This window comes from Centropristis striata, chromosome 20, assembly GCF_030273125.1.
Source record: "Centropristis striata isolate RG_2023a ecotype Rhode Island chromosome 20, C.striata_1.0, whole genome shotgun sequence".
Taxonomy (NCBI): domain Eukaryota; kingdom Metazoa; phylum Chordata; class Actinopteri; order Perciformes; family Serranidae; genus Centropristis; species Centropristis striata.
In genome coordinates, this window is record NC_081536.1 from 4,515,014 (window position 1) to 4,537,840 (window position 22,827).

Genomic DNA, 22,827 nt, shown 5'->3' on the forward strand with positions numbered 1-22,827 from the left:
TATATTGTAAAAAGCAAAGATTGTAATTTTCATCCTCAGATTGCAGACAGCTGGGAGTCAGCAGAAATGTACCGGTTCTTATGGGCTCAACTTGCATTTTTTAAACTTCTGTTTTTAACAAAGTGCAACTTCTTATTTTTCCTTTTGTTAACACTAAATAAATACTTATATTAGTCGTTAGCTGTCGTCCTTTTATAGCTTCTTTCTCTCTGTTAAAAAGCCACTCTACACATTTACAGCTGCTTGTATTCGGTCCTGTTTGATTTTTTTTTTTTTGGGATGCAAAAATCACCTGAAATCTACTGGCGGAGGTCACATTCAGCAGTGAAAGGTAGTTCAAGGGAAGTGTTTTTTAACCTGGGTGATACTTTTTCCCATGATTTTGTGTCTAAAGTGTCTAATCGGGACAACTTTATGAAATCTGAGCAGTATTGAGCACAAATACTACAGCTGATGGTCACAAAACAGGCAGTAATGTAATGTTCTGAGGCAATTATTCATTCATTTTCTTATCCGCACTCAAGTCGTGGGGACAACTAAAGGTGCATTTGTTTGGACAAATATAACAATAGCTCATAAGAGTTTAATTTAAGAGCTGATATCTAGACATTTTCCATAGTTTTCTTGATAATAACCAAAATCATTATCAAGGAAACCATGGGAAATGGCTAGATATCAGCTCTTAAATTAAACTTTTATGAGCTATTTTTGTTGTTATCATTATGTTTGTCCAAACAAATGTACCTTAAGTGGTACCAGGCATTAAAATGAACAAGAAATTGAAAAAAAAAAGGTGGTCTAATATTTTTTTCCTGACTGTAGAGACAGACAACCATTCAGGCTCTCATTCACTCCTACGGGCAATTTAGAATCACCAATTAAACCTAAGTGCATGTTTTTGGACTGTGGGAGGAAGCTGGAGAACCCGGGGAGAACCCACGATGACACGGGGAGAACATGCAAACTCCACACAGTATTTTAACCTATTAAAATATTTTATATTCAGTCATAAATCTGTTGATATTTTGAATTCACTACTGACTTATTAAGTGATTGTTTTTTGCTATTATCCTGCTAATACCATTATACATAAAAACCTTTATTTTATTGAGAATCAGATTTATTATCTGTTTTTATTTCTATGTTGATGAAATGAGAGATTACTGACAGATTTTTTTTTACATTTAGGTTCTTAGTCAAGTAAGAGAAACTAAGAAATATGCAACTGTCTGAAAAACAAATTCATAAGCTCAGAGGTGTACAATTCAGATTGCAATTTGGATCAGTTCTCAACTGAAACTGGTTCTTGATTCCCAGAACGCATTGATTAGTATTCGCTCTTTTTATAAAACTAAGCTTCTCTTTCTGTACTCCGACATGACAAACTCTTCCCTTTAACTCTCACTCATGTGTCCACTGTTTACTTTACTTTACTGTTTACTGATTTTAGAAAGAGACTTCTCCAACTTTCGATCATCTTTTCAGACACCAAAAAAACCCCTGAAACAAGCACTTTTAATGGACGTACATTGACGCATGTATTGGTCGGTTGCTGCAGCACTCACTTAATCCTGGACCAATTTCAAAAAGTGTCGCCCCCATTATTCACTTACACACAAAAACCTGGGAAAATCTGGTGCAGGTTGAAAAACACTGAGGTTTCCCTTTAAGCAGAAGAAACGGTGAATAAGCTGGTTGCTTTGAAGCAGGTATAATGAGAAGTTATGTTTCCCAGGATTATAACGGCATGCTTATTGAATTGATGTTATAATGTAAAATACAATGTCAACCTAAATCCAAAGGATTCACCACTTGTTAGTTCCCCTTCAGCAGGTTAAATATGACTGAATTTGCTTGTTTATCTGTTTGTTAGTGCTGTTGTACCATGTTGTGAAGTTTCACATTGATCAATGCTCGTTTTTGTACATTCATTTGTCTACAGCTGTGCGGTGAAATGCAGAAGGATCCATGTAAACATGTCTTTGCTGTAGTGCGATAACAATGTCAGCACCTCAGTCTCGACGTTGGAATGATGACGTGTGTGTGTGTGTGTGTGTGTGTGTGTTCGAGGCTATCTCACTCCTCCGTTTTGCTCTGAGTCTTGAAGGCCTGCTTGCGTAGGTGAGTCTCGATCTCGTCGCGGAAAACCAGCATGCCCAGGTGAGAGTGGGACGCCTCGTTCATTGCTTTGGACTGGATGCACATGCGGTACTGCTCCGGCGTCAGCTCGTCCGCACACTGCTTCTCGTGCCACAGGTGGAAGAGGCTGGACACCGGCGTCCGGATCACGATCAGGTCGCTCCGGAGATACTTCCTGTACAGGTGGACGTCCTCCACGCCCCAGCCTTTCACCTCCAGGTCGAACCCACCTGCAGGAATTAAACCCACAAGTTGTTGGTTAGCGTTGTCAGCTGTTTATGAGCAAAATGAGCAAAAAAAAAAACTCTTATTCTTTTCTCTTCTTTTCTTCTTTAACCCATCGAGGCCTGAAAAACCGCTGGGCGATTTTAAAATAAGCCTCTAATTTTCTGGAAATTCTGGAAAAAAAAGTGTGAACTCTTCTACTAAATAATAGATTTTTCAGCCTCTGTAGCAGATAGAAATGAAATTCAAAAAGTATTTGAGACCTTATACAAAATACTACAAAACGACGTAAACGCTTTCCAGGCTTCAATGGGTTAACATATAGCACTCCTTAGCAATGACAGTTAGCTCTTAAAGTTCTGTACTTACTTGATTCCTGTGGTCTATGTCTAGTACCATCAGGTTGAATGCACTTATTGTAAGTCGCTTTGGACAAAAGCGTCTGCTAAATGACATGTAATGTAATGTAATGTAAAAAATATATATGAAGTGACCAGTGCTTACCGATATTTAGGAAATCTGAGCGATACTGACACGTCATTCCGAAACCAAAATCTCTCCAGAATCCAGCGTCTTTTTTGTGAATCTATTTGAAAAAAAAAAAAAGATTCTTATTTACAACACACACAGATCTCCTTTTTCACTCAAAAATGTGCCTTGCATATTGTTCACTTCATTTGGATGTTTGCACCTCAGTAATAAATGTTGGTGATGAATCTCCTGTTATGTTTGTTTTCTGGAACAGCAATAATGTTTGTGGGTCAAATTGACCCGGGGCGTGTTTGATTATCCAAAAGTGTAAGAAACTGAAAAAAGATCCCAATAAACATTGTTTATATTTCAGCATTTACTCTTTTACTAACCATACCAATCAATATTTAGTGTAATGGTGTTCTTTATCTCACAAATCATGGTTCAGTGAGGGTAATTCACCTGTTTTTCATTTAAAAAATGCATGTTAATCTTTTTTTATGAACATTGGAAAAACCTAGATATAAAATACAATGGTTTTACATGATGTTGATTTTTTTTACAATTATTTTAAATTTTTTCTTTTTATGAAAAAATACTTTCAACTATTTTTTTTAGATTTTTAAACTTTGAAATGTGTCGATTTGACTCGCAACATAACAAGAGGGTTAAATATCCCAGGCTGAAAAAATATGTTTTTTTATTTTATTACAGCAGCTTTCTGAAAGTGAGGCATAAAGGTTAAACCTCCAGTGCATATATAGTGAGAATTGATTGTTCAGTGAGCAAGGAGAGCTCCTGTGTAGTTAAACTTTTAACTATATTTACATATATGTGGGAAAACAAGTCGATGCAGGTAGTTAAACTGTTTTTGTGGGAGATCCATATCAGAAGCAAATTATCATTCCAGATAGCCTCTTTTTATAACTTAAAACATGTGCAGCAGGGATCTTTAAACAAAACAGATTTAAATCATATTTCTACAAGACAGAAATTTGAGATTTTAAGTCCTTACCAGTTGGAGTTCAGTGGGTGGAGCCAGCTCCAAATTTCCATAGACTATGGCGGGATTGTACAGACTGAACACCACTGGATAAAACACTTTTTTATCTACAAAACAAACAAAAAGTGCAACTTAGAGTAGCAAAAGCACAAAAAGGTTTTAAATATGAGCAATAATATGTAAAAACCTACTTGGGGCAGCGTGGAGACGACACGTGTTAAGGAACTCGAGTGTGAAATGGATGTCAACGTCACAAAAAAACATCAAGACGTCGCCTTTCTTCCAGGCGTGGGCTCCGATATCCAGACCCCGACCTCGAGAGAACTCCTCGTCCACCGGGATCAGAGTGTAATTGGAGAAGCTCTCCTCCCTGAAAACAACAAATGTAGTAGATTTTAATTCCCACAGCACATTACTACCACAAAGTTTTTTAAGTAGCCATTTATTTATTTATTTATTTATTTTTTCATATATATCTTTATTGGGTTGTCAGGACATAATACATATTCAATCAGAAAAAGGTACAATTCACCCATTTTTCCCCCTTTTAGAACAACCCCCCGCCCCCCGAACCAGAGAGTTACATTCACATAAAATAAGCAAAAAACAATAAATAGTAATGATAATGAGAAAATACAACTCCCTCCCCCTCAAAGAAAAACAGGAGGGGTGAACAGTAGCCAAATAAACAATAATAAAAAAAACGAAAAATAAAAGTAAAAATATACATATATACATACATACATATACATACACATAAAACCAAACAAATAATAATAATAATACTAAATAAATAAATAAAATAAAAAGGGACATTTAGAGGAGATATACAGAATGCTTAGAGAAACAAACAAAATAGCTATAACAATTTGTATATGTTGTGCCTAGAGTTTGACCACCAAATCAGTATACTAAAAACAATTACTGGCCATTTATTTATTTTTATTCTTATTTATTACATCACATGTCCTTCTTCTTGTTTTTGTCCTTGTTTAGCTCTGTATTTTTTAAATGTTTTTACTCATGTTGTTTTGTGTTATGATTGTCATAACTATGCACCTTATGCAGTGGCACTTTCAATTTCGTTGTATAGTGAACTATATAATGACAATAAAGACTATTTGATTTTGAACTGGCACAGGCATATCAAAAGCGCTTTGTCAGTGAAAGGACAGACCTTGATGTTTTTTCCAGAGATGACTTCACATCCTGTAGACCTTCCTGCCCAAAATAAACCACCGTGAGATGGACTCGTCTGTCCTGTTGTATGCACACCTCCCTGAAAACATATTGGGAATTAACAACATGAACGCTGAGGTTTTTATTGTGGAACAATGACAACACCTGAGGGCATTGCGTCACCTGGATGCACATTTGAAGCGAGCATGCTGGGTCACGTCTAACAGACACACAGTTTCATTCTCACCTGAAGTTGTGTAAGAACTGTGAGAATGTTTCTACTCGGCCCGCCAGCGGCACAATGATGTTAATGATCAGTCCAGATGTTTCTACAGATGTGCTCCTGACTTTCATCAAAGGACCGAAGGGTCTGAAGAGCGTGACATGGCGGAAGCTGCTGGATTCTTCTTTGGCGAAGAAGAGCTCGTAAAGCGTCCCTTTGTCCCGCTCGGTCCTGTACAGTCCTGTGAAATATGAAAACAGCAGTGAGAAAACCAACATGATCTCACAGAAATCCGTGAAATAGCCACGGATTTCGCTTAACTCAAAATCCGTGGAATAGCCACGGAATCGCTCAAATTTCCGTGAAACTGACACGGATTTCGCTATAATGCAAGTTAATGACAGTCATATCCCGTGGCTATTCCAACATACAAAGTGATTATGTACATTCACTGAGTGAATATTTAGAAAATAAAACATATATTTCTCGCTGGAAATGTGATCAAAATCCATTTTTATGCAGAAACTAAGTCAAAATATGATTTTTTTCACTAAAAATGAGAGAACTGTTTTTGTTCTGACCGCCGGAACCTTGAAAGTCACGTGACTTGGAACAAACCAATAGGAACAAATATCAATGGGATAGCCACGGGATATGACTGTCATTAACTTGCATTGTAGCGAAATCCGTGTCAGTTTCACGGAAATTTGAGCGATTCCGTGGCTATTCCACGGATTTTGAGTTAAGCGAAATCCGTGGCTATTTCACGGATTTCTGTGAGACCAGGTTCGAGAAAACACACCAGTGACAGTGATGGTTCATTAGTCTGCAGTCTGGTAGACAGATCTTACCTTCAGTAAAGTGACTCTCTATGTAGGTTTGTCTCTGCATTGGCATGTCTTCCTCCACGCCGTCCTCCTCATCGGGGTTGTTGATGATGTCCAGCGCCGCCTCTATGACCTCCACCAGCTCGTCCCTGCGGTCTTTGCGGACAGGCTTCTCCTCGGGGTGCCGCGTCAGCCCCATCTCCAGCTGGTACACCTTGGACGAGGTGAAACTCTCAAAGGGCACCAGGGCGTACTCGCTGGGGAGACGAGCCCCCGTGTTGACCTCAGCCTTGTCGATCTGGGAGTGCAGGTACTCCAGCAGATCTCCCGGCTCCTGGTCTTTAGTCTCGGCCAGGCCCTGCACCCCCGGGAGCTCCTTCTTGTCCTGCAGCAGCTTCAGCTTCTCGCCCATTTCCTGCAGCTCCTGCTTGAGCTGGGCGATCTGGCGCTTGAGGCTGGCGGCGCGGTTCAGGTGGCGCTCCTCCTGTTCCTGCAGCAGGGCCTGGTAGTACTCCTTCCCGTAGGTCTCCCCTGCTATGCCGGGCAGGGCCAGGCTGACGTCTGCTGGAGGGGTGCACTCCAGCAGGTACGCGAACAGCAGCAGCACCAGCAGCAGGAAGAGGCTCAGGAAGAGCCAGCGGACCCGGCCCTGGAGCGTCAACCCCCGCCTGGGCATCACGCTCGCATACAAGCTATAGCTGACTAGTCTGCATTCCCTTTCTGCCCTCTGATCACATCACTTACAATGTGCTTCTGCACATCATCTTAGAGCTCTGAGAGGGCCTTTATGTCATTTTCCTTGGCTCCAACCTGTAAGTGTCTTCATACATTTGTCCTGTGTAGATCCATGCGATGATCACCTAAATAGAAATCCACAATAAGACAACAATAGTTTTACTGGCTCAGATTTAAACATTGGGGATTATCGTGAGATAATCTGATAATGACACTTGATAATACACACTGTGTTACCATTCAAGCAGCCTTAGTAATTCACCAACCTGCCAGTAAGAATTCCATTCAGTCAATGAATAAAACATTTTTCTGTAACAACGTCTTCAACACGTGTCCAACTTCTATGAAGATTTGACATTTTAAAGATTTCATTTCCACCTGAAGAAACAGGGCAGGAGGATTTAGCTTCACCTGGAGCGCTAGCACACGGCGACGAGCTCTCAGCTAAACAACAGCAGAGGAAAACTGGTGGTTAAGCTCGCAGCAAGCTACGAGCTTGACTTCCTGCTTCCTTTTCAAAATAAAAGCACAACACCGTCCACAGCTTTGTAATTAACTGTTTAAAGGGAGGCATCTTGTGGATTGAAAGGACTGAACATGGGGAAACTAAATACATTTTTTAAACTATATTATTCAAATGTTCTTCCTGATTATTGTGTGACTTATATTATAACAGATCCCATACATGGACAGACAGTATTCAGCCTTGTGGAGCCTTTACAACGCCACATTCCACACACTATTGTTTCTTGAAGGTCACACAATGAAACCTACAGCTCCAGCCCTTTGCCAACAAAGTAATGCTGTTTTTCTATCCAGACACACACAGTCCTCACCTGGCCCCACAGGTGTAAATCAGGCCCAAGACGGCTATAATGAAAACCAGCAGGAATCTAAGTCCAAAGTGCCAGAGCTGGAAACCAAATGTTTAAAAAACAAAACCCAATACAGCAGTAAGAAAATATATTTTTGTTGCTTGATGGAAAACCTTTTTTTCTCTTCCTCAAAACACTTCGGTTTTACTTTTGTTTCTCTTGAAAATGAGAGTTTAATGCCACAATGAACAGAAATCTAGGAGGTGAATGTTTGCCAAAGAGTAAAAGTAAACCCTTACTATGAAACATGACTTTAGACATTTTGAAGATCACAACTGATTACAGGAAATATTCACAGACGCCCTTCTGATGAGTAAGTCTTAAGGTTTTAACAAGTGCGGGAAAAAAAAACAGGAACCAATAACAGACAAACTGTACTCTGAAAAATGCTTGTTGGGCAGAATATAAGAGCCCATTCAGGATCCAAAAGGAAAGTCATATTTTGCAAGATGTTTGAATACGGCCAGGAAAACAGAGACAGACACAAAGCTGAAAAACAGAGTGTAAAGTTCAGTAGAATTCAATAATGAGAAAAACAAAGAAGCCTTTGTTTATATGTTCATACTGCACTACTTAAGGGGATTTCTGCTCTGTAATGTCAGTTCCTGCGGTTTTGTCACTTTTAAAGTTAAACCTATCAGTTGTGACATCTGCTCGCTCAACATACTAACACCTTTGCATGCAAATAAAAACACATGAAACTAATGCTAGTCATTACTTCAGTGCTTCACTTGCAGTGAGTTAGTCTTTAATTTATCTTAGCCATGTGTTCTTTGTAGCTGCCAAGGACGAGGATAAGGATAAATGCCACACGGGACTGGCAAGAACACAAAGTACAAGTTTCACATTTGTATCGTGGTCTGAGTACGAGGACATCTCATGTCTAAATTGTTGTCTTGGTGGCAGTAAACTCATAAAGACAACATATTAATACATCAACAGGGACTTGTAAATTCTAGGTAAGTGACTTAATGGTTGCTAAAGATACTACTTAAGTAGGCAAAAGTGGGTTGTTTACAATAATGACATACCATATATTTCTCAACACGTCATTAAAATGATCTGATTTGGTTACCCTTGTGTTTTATTTGGAAAGAAAACTCTTCCTGGCCTGCTGTCTTGGAGCTTTACAGTTAATTTACTTTTAATTGAAGTTTGGCATTTAATGCACATATTTTGGAGATGGCAACAAATGTGCTGTACTCACATGTATCTTTTTTTAAGATGAAGTGGACTCGATTAAAGTGTTTGTCCAGATTTCAGTACGTTATGTCACCCTGGAAATTGTTACACATGCATTTTCTTGAACACTTATTTTGAAAAGTCGAAACCGGATATTGACGCCGTTCTGTAGCTAGCTTAGCGACGGTGAGAGCTTCGCTGCGCTTTCGCGTTATTTTATAACCGTTAGAGAGTCGGCTGGGCAGTTATAAAAGTGTAAAACCAACTACTCACCTTATTCCGCCTTTTTCCATCCCTGCCTGCGCCTACAGCTGTGGGTTTAGTATAAAACCAGCAGCAGCAGGGAGTCTGTGTTGCAAAATGCCACGGAGCAAAGAGAAAAGAGTGGGTCGGAGTCTACTTCCGGTCAAGAACTAACCAATGGGAGCTGTGCTAACATGTGACGTCATCAAACACGCTGAAGCTCCTTGTTCATAATAATAACCCTTTTATTAGCAGAAAACCTCCCCATTATTAATAACTATTGTTATTTTAGAACGCGAGTGAATTATCTTTTTATGCCATATTTTTAATTAAAGCATGCTCAGTGAACATGAACAAAATATTCTTCAGTTTATTGTTAATTTTAATGTCTTGTACAACTAAATGTACATTTGTTTGGACAAATATAATGATAATAACAAAAATAGCTCACAAGAGTTTAATTTAAGAGCTGATATCTAGACATTTACCATGGTTTTCTTGATAATAACCAAAATTATTATCAAGAAAACCATGGAAAATGACTAGAAAATGGCTAGATATCAGCTCTTAAATTAAACTCTTATGAGCTATTTTTGTTGTTATCATTATATTTGTCCAAACAAATGTACCGGTAGTTACAGTTGTACCAGTAGTTGTACAAGGCATTAAAATTAACAAGAAATTGAAAAAAAGGGTGATCTAATATTTTTTTCCATGACTGTACTTTATTATTATTATTATTATTATTATTATTATTATTTAGCGTCTGTCCTGTTTTGTATTTCTCTGCACTAAGTGATAAAAAATGCCTCTTATCTGTGATGATTGATTAGCTGACAACTCTGAATTGAATTATCTCTGAAGTGGGCTGTTACTGGAGACAGATCACTTGTTTAATGTTCAAACATGGATCTGTTATCACTAGAAGTAAACCAGGAAATGTTCCCATGAGGCTTCTATTTTTAGTTATTTATTCATTTCCTTCATTAATTCCCATTAAGGGTGGCAGGTGTCTGGAGCCTATCCTGGGACACATTATGTGGACATCATGTACAGGTCACCAGTGTCCCATCACAGAGCTATTTAAATGAATCAATACTCTCTTTATATTCACTTTCTTTTCTGACAGATTCTGTATTGTGTTTTTAGTCACAAATGAACCAGATAATCCAGAACTGTGAAATTTTACCCGATCCATCAAATTAAATTGACAAAACCTTGATAACAGAATAGATAAAGGGTGACATGTATAGTATTTCATGTTGTATGTTTTAACCTAAGAATCCTTAATCATAGAACCTAGTCATGGGAAAAATTAATAGACCACCCTTGTTTTCGTCAATTTATTGTTAATTTTAATGCCTGTTGATAACGCTTTTGGTTCTTATCAAGAAAATCATGGAAAATTGCTAGATATCATCTCTTAAATTAAACTCTTATGAGCTATTTTTTGTTGTTATCATTATATTTGTCCAAACAGATGTACCTTTAGTTGTAGCAGGCATTAAAATGAACAAGAAATTGAAGAAAACAATGGTCTAATAATTTTTTTTCATGACTGTAGGTCTATTTTTGTTAGCTCATGGTTCAGGCTGGTGGGTTAGTGTTAGTCCTGAAACACACTCCTGAAACAGAATACATATGAATGTAAATGAATAAATACAAATAAAAAATGTAATGGATTAAGGCCAGAAGCTCAGTATTTCTAAAATCCTGGTTGTGTTTTAAAGTCATGGAAAAAATGATTAGACGACCGTTGTTTTCTTCAATTTCTTGTTTATTTTAATGCCTGGTACAACTAAAGGTACATTTAGATATTTGGAAAAATAATAACAACAAAAAACAGCGCATAAGAGCTTAATTTAAGAGCTGATATCTAGCCATTTTCCATGGTTTTCAGATTTCAGATGTACCTTTAGTTGTAGCAGGCATTAAAATGAACAAGAAATTTAAGAAAAAGGGTGGTCTAATATTTTTTTTCATGACTGTATGTATTATACAAATAGTGATGCTTACCCATGATATCATTGTTCAAAACGTTAAGTTTTACAAAATATTATAAACACTAAAGTAAACAGGGTCTTGAATTTCATGCTGAAATTACACTGAAACACAATCCTTTCCTCTAAACTCAATATTTGCTTACACCCAAAACAAGAGTGGAGCAGAGTTGAGACTACAGGAAAAAAGTACAAAAAAGTTTGCATTATACTGCAGCAGTAGATAATTACACATTTCATGGCGTTCCCGGTCACTACTGCAAATATTAAATATTAGATACTAATTTAGGAATAGCTATTTATTAAAATTAGACTGAATAATGAACAAATAATGTCTGGAGATGAACTGAGACTGAACTTTATATTGTGGTGTTGAACAAATAGTAATTTATGTGAACTAACAAAAAATAAGTTGCATTTAAAAATAAAAAAAAAACATAAACTTACCATCTGTTTTCAGAGACATGAGGTAAATAGCCTTGAATAGCACATTTTAAACGTTTATTATTAATTGAAACGTAATCAAATAATAACAACATAATGATAACACGCATCAGTTTACATAATCATACTTTTTCCACAAAGATTTGCCATTACAGTGAATCAAAAAGTGAACTGTAGTCTGACACGGGACATGTTCACAATCTACATTAAGTCTCATGTCCTTACACTGGAGTAGCACTCACTAGTTGATATTTTTCATGTAAAAAAAAAGACAACAAAAACAAGAACAAAAGCAAGAAAACTGTTCACTGATCATGTCTGTGTTACTTTTCTTTGGCAAGAACAGCTTCGAAACATCTTGTGGGAGAAACACAAAATGGGTCTTTGACATTTCCAAGGAGCACAGTCAGTCCTCTAAAAGTAGAAACTTTACACTTTTAGAACAAGTTCAGCATTTTGCTTTTGTCCACTCAATCCCAGCTGTCTACAGCAGGTGATGGTAAAGACGTCCCCTTTAATTCCTGGGCTGGAACAAGATCTTCACAGTCGCACATTAATAATTGGAGGCTATTGTAGAAGCGGCACAGGCACTTAAAAGACATTGACACTGGCATACAATCTGGTACAATAGTCATGCAGTGATACAACTTGGCCAACATGACCCGTGAGGTAATAATTAACATACTGAAGAGCTGAATGAAGCGTGGTCTACATTGATCCTGCCGTTTTTTGCAGCAAAAAGACCCCAGTTTTAAACGTTGAAAATACCCGTGCAACAGAAATAAAAGGGAACCAACTTTAGCATCAGATCGTATATGTACAGTCTTATAGAAATATACACATCTACCAATTAGTCATCTTTTCTACAGTGTTGGTTTGTCTTTAGCTATCGAGCTTGTCCACAGCTTTAGTAGCGGGTGAAGGCAAAGCCATCCAGTTTGCATAAACACTATCATTGGCATATCTTGTAAAGACTGGATTAGTGGCATCATGTCTGTTGAGCGGTACCGGGCTCTTCTCGGGCCAGTTCGGGTATGACATGCCTAAAAACGAGAACATATCATTTTTCTGCACTCAGTGAAAGATAAACAGCGTGCAGACAGTAAGGCTCTTAAATCGAACTCTCTAGTGGCTGTCTCTGAAACAAGACACCCTGATTTGACTCTCAGAGGTGTAAAAGTATGGCTTTGAATACGTCCCGTAAGGTGAAAGATCAAATCATTTATTATTTATCGAGTTCTTTGTATTTGACCTATGGCTGCTTTCCTCTAACTGTTCAGAAATGCAGATTGAGTACTTTTCTTTTTTAATAACGTCACATGAGAGTTGCGTTCAAAAGCCTTACTGTTTTTCTGTTCAGCATTGTGAAATCAATATAGATCAACAGCAAATATACATTATAAAGTCAGGAAATTTAAGACAATCTGGAATTTTTAAAAAACACAGTGAGTGATTGATTCAGCAAGGACCTGTTTCAAATGTTACACACTGTTTCTTCCAATGCAAACGAATAATGGTGTGATGATGACAATGGAGATGTGATGTGAGTGAGAGAATGAACTACAGTGAAGTAAAATGAAATAAAAATGCGGACAAAAAAGGCATGAATATGAGCAGTGCCGTATAAATTAAAAATGAAGGGTATATTCAATATTTACAAATGTTTGGTCAGCATTCATGTACATTAGAAGCAGGTCCAAGTAAAACAACAAAAGTCAAGACACAAGATCTTTTTTTTCACTGAGCCTCTCATTTACGATGAAATGGGAGATATGTCAGCATTAATCAGCAAAAAAGGCATGCCTAGATCACAGTCACGCACACTGGACTACGGAAAGAAAGCCAATCACAACTTGCCAAAAAAGAGAGCTTGTGTTGTGTGTCCTGTTTCTAAAATCTAGTAAATGCATGGGAGATTCTACCATAGAGCTTGTTTTCAATCCATGTGGAGGGGAGGGTTCGAGGGAGAGGGGCGTTATTACAGTCCACTAGTGGTGTGTCCTCTTCAGAGAGGGCGTCGTCGTACAGCAGGGCGTCGGCTGGCGTGGACGCCGCCAGGTCCAGGTAATCCTGACAAGAGCAGATGAAGGTGTGATTAGGCTGATTACTGAGGCGGCGGCTCACAGAGGTTAAGTGCACTCGTGCTAAATGCAGAGCAGTGACGTCCACTGACGTGAAATTAAACGTGTGCAAATAATAATTTCTCCTCGTTACATGTACCTTTAGTTGTAGCAGCAGTTAAAATGAACAAGAAATTGAAGAAAAGGGGTGTTCTAATATTTTTTTCCATGACTGTATGTATTAAACAAAGTGATGCCTACCCATGATATCATTGTTCAAAACTTTAAGTTTTACAAAATGTTATAAACACTAAAGTAAACTTGTCAATTAAAAAGTAAAGTTGTCAATTTATTGTTAATCTTAATGCCTGTTGATAACGCTTTTGGTTCTTATCAAGAAAATCATGGAAAATTGCTAGATATCAGTTCTTAAATTAAACTTTTATGGGCTATTTTTTGTTGTTATCATTATATTTGTCCAAGCATATGTACCTTTAGTTGTAGCAGGAGAAAGAAAAGAAAGAAATTGAAGAAAAAGGGTGGTCTAATATTTTTTTCCATGACTGTATGTATTAAACAAATAGTGATGCCTACCCATGATATCATTGTTCAAAACTTTAAGTTTTACAAAATGTTATAAACACTAAAGTAAACAGGGTCTTGAATTTCATGCTGAAATTACACTGAAACACAATCCTTCCCTCTAAACTCAATATTTGCTTACAGCCAAAACAAGAGTGGAGCAGAGTTGAGACTACAGGAAAAAAGTACAAAAAAGTTTGCATTATACTGCAGCACTGGATAATTACACATTTCATGGCATTCCCGGTCACTACTGCAAATATTAAATATTAGATAATAATTTAGGAATAGCTATTTATTAAAATTAGACTGTATAATGAACAAATAATGTCTGGAGATGAAAATGCAGTGCAGTGACGTCCACTGACGTGAAATTAAACGCGTGGAAATAATAATTTCTCCTCGTTACATCAAGTGACATGCACACGACCTCCTTTTTTCTGATAACAGAGGGAAGAAGAAGTGGCCTGCTGCATTCTGGGACGTCTACATTCCCGTGTCCTTAAACGCTCTATATTTAGCCTCACTTCAGCAGCAGGAGACTGACTGGTATGCTCTGTGATTACGCCGCCCAAGGCCACATTTTAGGATTGCTCTTCAAACGCTAATTATGGTATCTAAATCGTTTTGGGAAGAGTGACGGGTCATACAGTGAAGCAGCACAGGACAGCATGTGTGTATGTGACTAAGTACATTTACTAAAGTAATGTACTTCGGTACAATTTTGAGGTACTTGTACTTTACTTATTTAAATTTTATGTAAATTTATGCTTCTACTTCACTATTTTACTTTTTACTCCACTATATTTAGCTGTAAACCAGCTTTAGTTACTTTTCAGGTTGAGATTTAACATAAAAACATGATACTTTTATATGTTTTATTAACTAGACCACATAATAGTATATTAAATGGGTCAAATTAGCCCTATCTTGACAACAGTAAATGAAAGCTTAATAAAATACATAAATATAAATTATATATATATATATATATATATATATATATATACACATAAATATAAATTATATATATATATATACACACATATATATATATATATATATATATATATATATATATATATATATATATATAATTTATATTTATGTATTTTATTTATTTTCCTAAATAATTATTTTATCACTATTATTATTTATTTGTTTGTCTTTATTATTTATACTACTTTGCCTGTGGGAATGAGTTGTCCTGTTTTGCATAACTGTAATCTTCAAAATAAAGTATATAAAAAAATAAAATAAAATAAAATAAAATAATAATAATAATAATAATAATAATAATAATAATAATAATAATGTATTTGGACAATCTCAGTGAGTCCATTCTACATAGCGAATAATTCTACTTTTACTTTTAATACTTTAAGTACATTTTGATGCTGATCTTTTCGTACTTTTACTTCAGTAAGTTTTGAATGAAGGACTTTTACTTGTAGTGAAGTAATTTTACAGGGTGGTATTAGTACTTTTACTGAAGTAAGAGATCTGATACTGTTTCCACCACTGTGTGTATGTGACTCAAGCCAACCGTACACAACGTCCACCAGAAATGATATACTACTCATTATGGGGCTGCAAATCTAAAAAGCATGGAAAGCATAAAACTCTACTAACTTCTTACTGCCAGATCTCAATGATGCATCACCAAAGTTTTGTCAAAATTGCGCCAGTAATGCACGGAAAAGGGCTGATTAATAGCTTCCCACTCGCTTCCCTCCTGCGGAACAATATGAATAACTTATTATAATGTATCGTATAGCTCCACCATACCCGACTTTTCACCATCATCTTTTCCAGTTCTTTGCTGATGTCTGAGAATGTCTGCCTCTTGTCTGGTTCTTGTTTCCAGCATCGAAGCATGAGGTTATACCTGCAGAGGAAAAAAAGTTTCACAGTGGGTGAGAATAAGTATCATTTAAACCTCCCAACAGTCTTTTTTTCCATGACTTGTGTCAGTGCGGTGGAGGGGAGAGTTATTGCTCTCAGTAGAGAAGAGGAGATGCTGCAGAGTAACAGAGTGGGGCTCACATTTCCTCCGAGCAGTTCTCTGGTCTCTCCATCCTGTAGCCGGTCTTTAGCAGGTTAAAGAGGCGTTCAGGAGCGATGCCTGGGTATGGATTTCCTCCCAGTGTCACTATCTCCCACAACAGCACACCAAAGGACCAGCTGGAAGAAAACACAGGAGCTCATAAGTATATATCAGTGTCAGATTAAATAAACTCCCACTGGTTCCCTTAGAACAGTAGTTCTCAACCTTTTTGAGTCGTGACCCCCAATTTAATATGCATGTTGTCCGCGACCCCCGCTCACTGAACAGAATTTCATGCGTACAGTTCAGATCACCCAAAAAAGAAACAAAATGACCAAAAAAAAAAGACACAAAATGACTAAAACAAGACACAAAATGACCAAAAAAAGGAAAAGAAATGGCCAAAAAAGACTCAAATTGACCACAAAATGATAAAAAAAGACACAAAGTGACCAGAAAAGACACAAAATGACCAAAAAAGACACAAAATGACCAAAAAAAGACACAAAATGACCAGAAAAGACACAAAATGACAAAAAAAGACCAAAAAAGACACAAAATGACAAAAAAAAGACACAAAATGACCAAAAAAGACACAAAATGACCCAAAAAAAAGACATTAAATGACCAAAAAGACTAAAACACTTTAACACAGTGGAGACAGAGCTGACTTCCAAAATGATTTGGCGACCCCCAGAAATCATCTCGCGACCCCAATTGGGGTTGGGACCCCAAGGTTGAGAATAGCTGCCTTAGAGGACAAAATATTATATATTAATATTGTTTTATATTTTAACCCTCCTGTTATGTTGCGGGTCAAATTGACCCATTTCAAAGTTTAAAAATAAATAAAAAAAATAGTTAAAAGTATTTTTTTCGGGATGAAACTTCTTCTGCTTGGCTTAATGAGTGTAATCAACATATAAAATGAAAATGGTTCATTTCACATATTTGCATGTTTATATTACATAGATACTGTTCGAGTCAATCTGATTCCATAAGAAGAAAAAATTTTAAATGTGAAAATAAAATTTTCAAAAACTCAACGACATGTAAAACCATTGTATTTTATATGTAGATCTTTCCAATGTACATTTAAAAAAAGTTTTAACATGAAATTTTTATGAAAAACGAGTGAATTATCCTTATTGAACCATGATCTGTAAGAGGTAAAGAACATAATTGCACCAAATATTGATTGAAATGGTTAGTAATGGAGTTATTAATGAAATATAAACAATGTTTATAGGGATTTTTTGGTTTCTGACACTTTTGGATAATTAAACATAACAGGAGGGTTATTTTATTTGGAGTTTTAACCCTATAATCCTATGACTAACTGTTTCCTTTGATGATTGTACTCACACGTCACTTTGTGTTGTGTAAATGTGATCAAACAACGACTCTATTGCCATCCATTTAACAGGTATACGGCCCTGGGAAACAGAGAGAGACCTCGTTAATTTGTATTACTTTAAATGTAAAACTTTTTTGTAGACAGACCAGATAAGCACTAATCTTTACCTTGCTCCTCTTAACGTACGAGTCCTCTTCGTACACGTCTCTGGAGAGGCCGAAGTCTGAGATCTTCATCTTTCGTCCTTCAGCCACAAGGACATTTCGTGCTGCGAGGTCCCTGTGAACAAGCTGTTGGAGCAAAATGCTGAATTAAAGTGCCGCTCAGAGCTTACATAACCAAATGACACTTCAACTGCTTCGTTCACACACTTGAAGAGGCTTCAGCTCTTCCATTTCAGCTGAAATGTAAACTACTTTGGCCAAAACACATCAACTAAATTTATCTTTTTACCCCTCAGCTAATGTTTTAATGCCGTTCAGCTTTTAGTCTTTAGCTGATACTCTACCTGTAAATGCTGGAACTTTAGCTGAATCTTCATATTCTTTCAGAAGTTTCATTGGAACTTCATTAGACTTAAATTGACACACAAATATGTATTATGTATTATATATGTATTATGTAAATATGTATGTTTAGGAAAAAAAAATGTGTTAATTGAGTAGTGGAGAAGGGGTTTAGGTTTAAATCAGCATATGCTTCATCCTACTCCTTTTTGAACATGTTGCGTTCACATTATAGCTTTTGTTTTGACTATTGCTATTTTTTGTTTTGATTATTCTCATTGGATTTGTTTGTTTTTGAGTTGACTTTGTTGTGTTACTTGCACATGTTTGAAATAAAAAAGCTGAACTGAACTGAAATGTTCCAACTACATTTGCAATTCTTCTCCAACTCGTCATATACCTTTATTTCCACTCTTTTTAGTTGTTTGGTGTCTCTTTGTAGTAATTTTGTACCAGTTTGTTTCTGTTTGTAGTCACTTTGAGTCTACTTGTAGTCATTTTGTGTCTGTTTTTACTCATTTTGTGTCTCACTGTAGCTGATTTGTGTGTCTTTATAGTCATTTTGTGTCTCTCTGTTGTTGTTTTTTTGTGTTTGTAATCATTTTGTGTCTCTTTGTCCTTGTTTTCCCCCTATTTTTTATTGCTGAGAGTCTCTTTGTTGTCTCTTTGCAGCTGTTTTGACCTCTTTGTAGTGTTTTTGTGTCTACCTTCATTTCTGCCAGGTACTGCATGCCTCTGGAGATCTGCCATGCGAAGGAGATCAGGTCTCCCATGGTGAGCGCTCTGTCATCTGGGTTCTCCAGGTAGCTGGAGTTTCGGTTGGCGTCCCTGCCCATGTAGCTTGGGCCAACTTTCCGACTCTCTCGCAGGAAGTTGCGGAGCGACCCATACTTGGCATACTCCACGATCAGATACAATGGACCTATTGAGAGAAATGCATCACTTAGAGTGCATGTTCAACACACACATGCCCTGAGACATGGCAGCAGGAGGAGGCCTGCAGGCTTACCGTCCTGGCTGCACGCTCCGTACATCTTGATGACGTGCGGGTGGTTGACTTGCTTCAGTAAAGTGAATTCTGACAGCAGGTCACGCAGCTCGCTATGGGAGGCGTTTTCTATCACGGAGGGAAAGAAGGTATTGTAATGATGAAACCATTCATCTTTTTTAGACTTCACTTCTCATGTGTCACCATTAATTCTGCAGCTCGTCTGGTCTCTAGCTGGCTTGTCTTACCTTTAAGCATTTTCACAGCCACAGTGGTGTAACCAGCTTTTCCTTTCAGCCTGAATGCTGTTGCCTTGACGACTTTCCCAAACTCTCCTTCTCCTAAAGTCTTGCCAAGTACGAGATTTTTACGAGGAAACTCCCACTTTGGATCCTCCTGTTGAAAAACACATGAATATTTTTTCACTTCTTAACCATTCCAACATACTGTACAGCAGAGGTGTGGACTCGGGCCACATGACTTGGACTCGTGTCAGACTCATGAATTTGATGACTTTTGACTCGACTTGACAAAATGTAAAGAGACTTGCAACTCGACTTGGACTAATAACTTGTGACTTCATTTGGACTTGGGCCTTTTGACTTGAAAAGACTTGCTACTTTCCCCAAAAACCAAAGATTAAAAAGTCTGTTACTAAGGACCGTGCTATCTCTCTTTGTGAAGATGTGTGTGTGTGTGTCTGTGTGTTTCTGACGTGTGCTGTTGGCACAACATCAAATTCGATCCACATTATTTTGATCTGACAGCATCCATCCAATTAAACTGCAGGTCAACCAATGAAGAAGAACTGTCAAAAAATGGTGCCAGTTGGCAAAAATGATACTAAAGATAGTTTATTTTGGCTATAAAAACTACGAAGTGGTCAACAAAAAATATGCGGGTCGAAGATTACAGACGGAGACGCAACAACTTCAAACTTCTTCCGACATTTGAAGTTGCACAAAGAACGGTAAGTTTTGAATGAATGCTAACGCTAGCTTCTCGGCTAAGTAACTTTGCTAGCAGCATTGCTAAATTACTGAGAAAAAAACACACATAGACAATATAAGATGAGGCAAGACAGGATAGAAGCTGCTGTGGAACTAGTTAAAGTGCAATATGCTCTGTTCTTGCAAAATAAGTTTTGATAAATAAATACAGATTTTAAAACCATACACGATACGTGTAAATATTATCACTCTGTTGTTAACCCTTTATCAGACGAAGAACTATTTTTGGTAACTTCAGTGGATATCAAAATGGGGTCGAGAAAAAATTTACTTGATTAAAGTGGCAAATCTACAAGAAAAAAGTTGCAGATTTAAGAGATTTAAAGTGGCAAATTTGTGCGAAAAAAGTTGCAGATTTATGAGATTTAAAGTGGTGAATCTGCGAGAAAAAAGTTTTTTTTCCCCACTTCTTTCTCGTAAATCTGTGACTTTTTTGCACGCAGATTTGCCACTTTAAATCTCTTAAATCTGCAACTTTTTTCTTGGAGATTTGCCACTTAAAATCTCGTAAATCTGCGACTTTTTCCCACGCAGATTTGCCACTTTAAATCTCTTAAATCTGCAACTTTTTTTTCTTGTAGGTTTGCCATTGTAAATCTCTTAAATCTGCAATTTTTTTTCTTGTAGATTTGCCACTTTAATCCAGTAAATTTGCAACTTTTTTCTCGAAATATTTCGCCTGATAAAGGGTTAAAAGGACCCGTAAGGACTCGAAACTCAATCTAGGGACTTTGGACTTGGGACTTGTGACTTACTTGTGACTTGCAAAACAATGACTTGGTCCCACCTGTACATTGTACAGATAAAAAAAACTGGTTTCAAGTGTAAAAGAAGCAGCTTACGGGTATTTTAAAGGTGTCTGTCTCGATGGATTCCTGCGAGCCGCGGCGTAAGTTGTTAGCGGGGAAGCTGATTGGGTAAGCCTGAGCTGGCCGGCGGAAAGTCATCTCAGCAGAGGCGATCGGGGGTTTCGGGGAGTTCTTGTGGTAGCGGTGGATGAAGTATGAGGACAGCAGGATGGAGACGATGAAGGAGAGCAGCAGAGCCGTGGCAATGATGGTCTTACACATGTCGTCACATAACGGCTCTGGAGGAGAGAGTTGCACAATACAGTCGTTTTTTAAAAGGAAGCAGCAATCCATCTGTGCTTCATTCTTGAGATGACATGAATTAGGACCTCTTGGAAGCCGTATTTCACTCTTTTATCGTCAGTTTGGTATGATTTATGACACCTCACCCTCAATATCTTCTTTCTCACAGAAGCATCTCCCATAGAGGCAGTAGCAGGTCCCGTAGCCGGCCTGGATCCCGTTCCTTAGGCCTCGCTCATGACCTCCGGTAACACTTTCCCCTTCAGAGACAAATAAACAAGTCTTATTTACTGATTTATATGTGACACTGAATGTGTTTTACATCTTTAAAATGTGTGCATGTGTTTCTTACTTGTACAGTCTTGTGGACATATTGACATATCTTTGCTTTCAACGGCGTCACAAAAACTATCCGGGCAAGTCCTCAGGTCTGGGGAGCAGGTCGAGTAATATTCAGATATTCCTGGAACGTAAACACAAAAGGAGAGATAAACTTAAGTGGAAAAACATTACCAGATGACTAGCACATGCTGAAGTTTGCACAGCTTGTCTTTAGATTGTCTTGAGTTTAAGTCCTGAGAAGAAAAAAGGTAGCAGCTTTAACAACGAAACAAGACAGACTGTACAGTAGACTCAACAGTGGTATAAAAGGTGTTTAGCCTTTTTGTTATGCTTGTCTTTGTGGTTTTGTGTTTGGTCTTTTTCTGTAGTAGTCTGTGTTTTTTTTGCCCATTTTTTTTATTCATTTTGTATATCTTTTCTGTCTCTTTGTAGTTGTTTTGTGTCTGTTTGTTGTTTCTTTGTCTCTTTACAGTCATTTTGTGTCCCATTGTAGCCATGTTGAGTCTCATTGTAGCTGCTTTGTGTCTCTTTATAGTCATTTTGTGTGTCTCTTTTTTGTTGTTTTGTTCTCTTTATAGTCATTTTGTGTCTCTTTGTTGTTGTTTTGTGTCTCTTTATAGTCATTTAGTGTCTCTTTGTTGTTGTTTTGTGTCTCTTTATAGTCATTTTGTGTCTCTTTGTTGTTGTTTTGTGTCTCTTTATAGTCATTTAGTGTCTCTTTGTTGTTGTTTTGTGTCTCTTTATAGTCATTTAGTGTCTCTTTGTTGTTGTTTTGTGTCTCTTTATAGTCATTTTGTGTCTCTTTGTTGTTGTTTTGTGTCTCTTTATAGTCATTTTGTGTCTCTTTGTTGTTGTTTTGTGTCTCTTTATAGTCATTTTGTGTCTCTTTGTTGTTGTTTTGTGTCTATTTTTAGTCATTTTGTGTCTGTTAGTTGTCATTTTGTGTCTCATTGTAGCTGATTTGTGCGTCTTAATAGTCATTTTGTGTCTCTTTCTCAGTTTTTCCCCTATTTATGGTTGCTAAGAGTGTCTTTTTGGTCTCTTTGCAGCTGTTTTGGCCTGTTTTTGTGTCTCTTTGTGGTCATTTTGAGACTCTTTTTGCAGGCGAAGGCCAGGACCTGTTCTGGTCGGCCCGTTCAGTAATCCATCCATGATCATATCATATCGTCCGTGCTTGTATTTATCACAGTTCCGACCACATTTTCCATGACTCTTGTTACTTCTCGTCGCAAAAAGGATGTTAGTGGGAAGGATACACATGTTGGATCTGGTGCTTTAATTTGTTCCATTACCACCGT

The 22,827-nt window shown here is 37.4% G+C and overlaps 2 protein-coding genes across 3 annotated transcripts in view; both read right to left on the minus strand.

Moving 5' to 3' along the window:
• Positions 1-749: 749 nt before the first annotated feature.
• csgalnact2 (chondroitin sulfate N-acetylgalactosaminyltransferase 2) lies at positions 750-9,269 on the minus strand. 2 transcript variants are annotated; one of them, XM_059323902.1, is made up of 8 exons: positions 9,133-9,269; positions 6,092-6,927; positions 5,265-5,481; positions 5,016-5,117; positions 4,030-4,208; positions 3,851-3,945; positions 2,869-2,950; positions 750-2,369 (listed from the first exon to the last, which is right to left on the minus strand). In XM_059323902.1, exons 2-8 carry the CDS (start codon positions 6,741-6,743, stop codon positions 2,077-2,079), a joined length of 1,620 nt encoding a protein of 539 aa, XP_059179885.1. In that variant the 5' UTR covers positions 6,744-6,927; positions 9,133-9,269; the 3' UTR covers positions 750-2,076. The 2 variants fall into 2 exon arrangements, with proteins under 2 accessions (XP_059179885.1, XP_059179886.1); XM_059323903.1 differs by lacking the exon at positions 9,133-9,269 and adding an exon at positions 7,069-7,435.
• A 2,320-nt stretch (positions 9,270-11,589) lies between these two features.
• The window catches only part of ret (ret proto-oncogene receptor tyrosine kinase), a 31,255-nt gene continuing 20,017 nt past the window's right edge, over positions 11,590-22,827 (minus strand). The window contains exons 9-20 of the mRNA XM_059359869.1: positions 21,540-21,650; positions 21,334-21,447; positions 20,939-21,183; positions 19,335-19,482; positions 19,108-19,215; positions 18,806-19,020; positions 17,760-17,882; positions 17,601-17,671; positions 16,235-16,372; positions 15,977-16,076; positions 13,469-13,616; positions 11,590-12,589 (exon numbers count right to left, since the gene is read on the minus strand). Coding sequence (XP_059215852.1) covers positions 12,429-12,589; positions 13,469-13,616; positions 15,977-16,076; positions 16,235-16,372; positions 17,601-17,671; positions 17,760-17,882; positions 18,806-19,020; positions 19,108-19,215; positions 19,335-19,482; positions 20,939-21,183; positions 21,334-21,447; positions 21,540-21,650 — 1,682 coding nt within the window. The 3' untranslated portion in view covers positions 11,590-12,428. The remainder of the gene's footprint in view (positions 12,590-13,468; positions 13,617-15,976; positions 16,077-16,234; positions 16,373-17,600; positions 17,672-17,759; positions 17,883-18,805; positions 19,021-19,107; positions 19,216-19,334; positions 19,483-20,938; positions 21,184-21,333; positions 21,448-21,539; positions 21,651-22,827) is intronic.

Excerpts from the sequence above, each read along its gene's own strand:
- csgalnact2 (XM_059323902.1), bottom strand. The coding sequence starts at position 6,743 with ATGCCCAGGCGGGGGTTGACGCTCCAGGGCCGGGTCCGCTGGCTCTTC. Across the intron at positions 5,118-5,264 it reads CAGTTCTTACACAACTTCAG|GGAGGTGTGCATACAACAGG; the intron begins GTGAGAATGAAA and ends ATATGTTTTCAG. Across the intron at positions 2,370-2,868 it reads CTCAGATTTCCTAAATATCG|GTGGGTTCGACCTGGAGGTG; the intron begins GTAAGCACTGGT and ends TAATTCCTGCAG.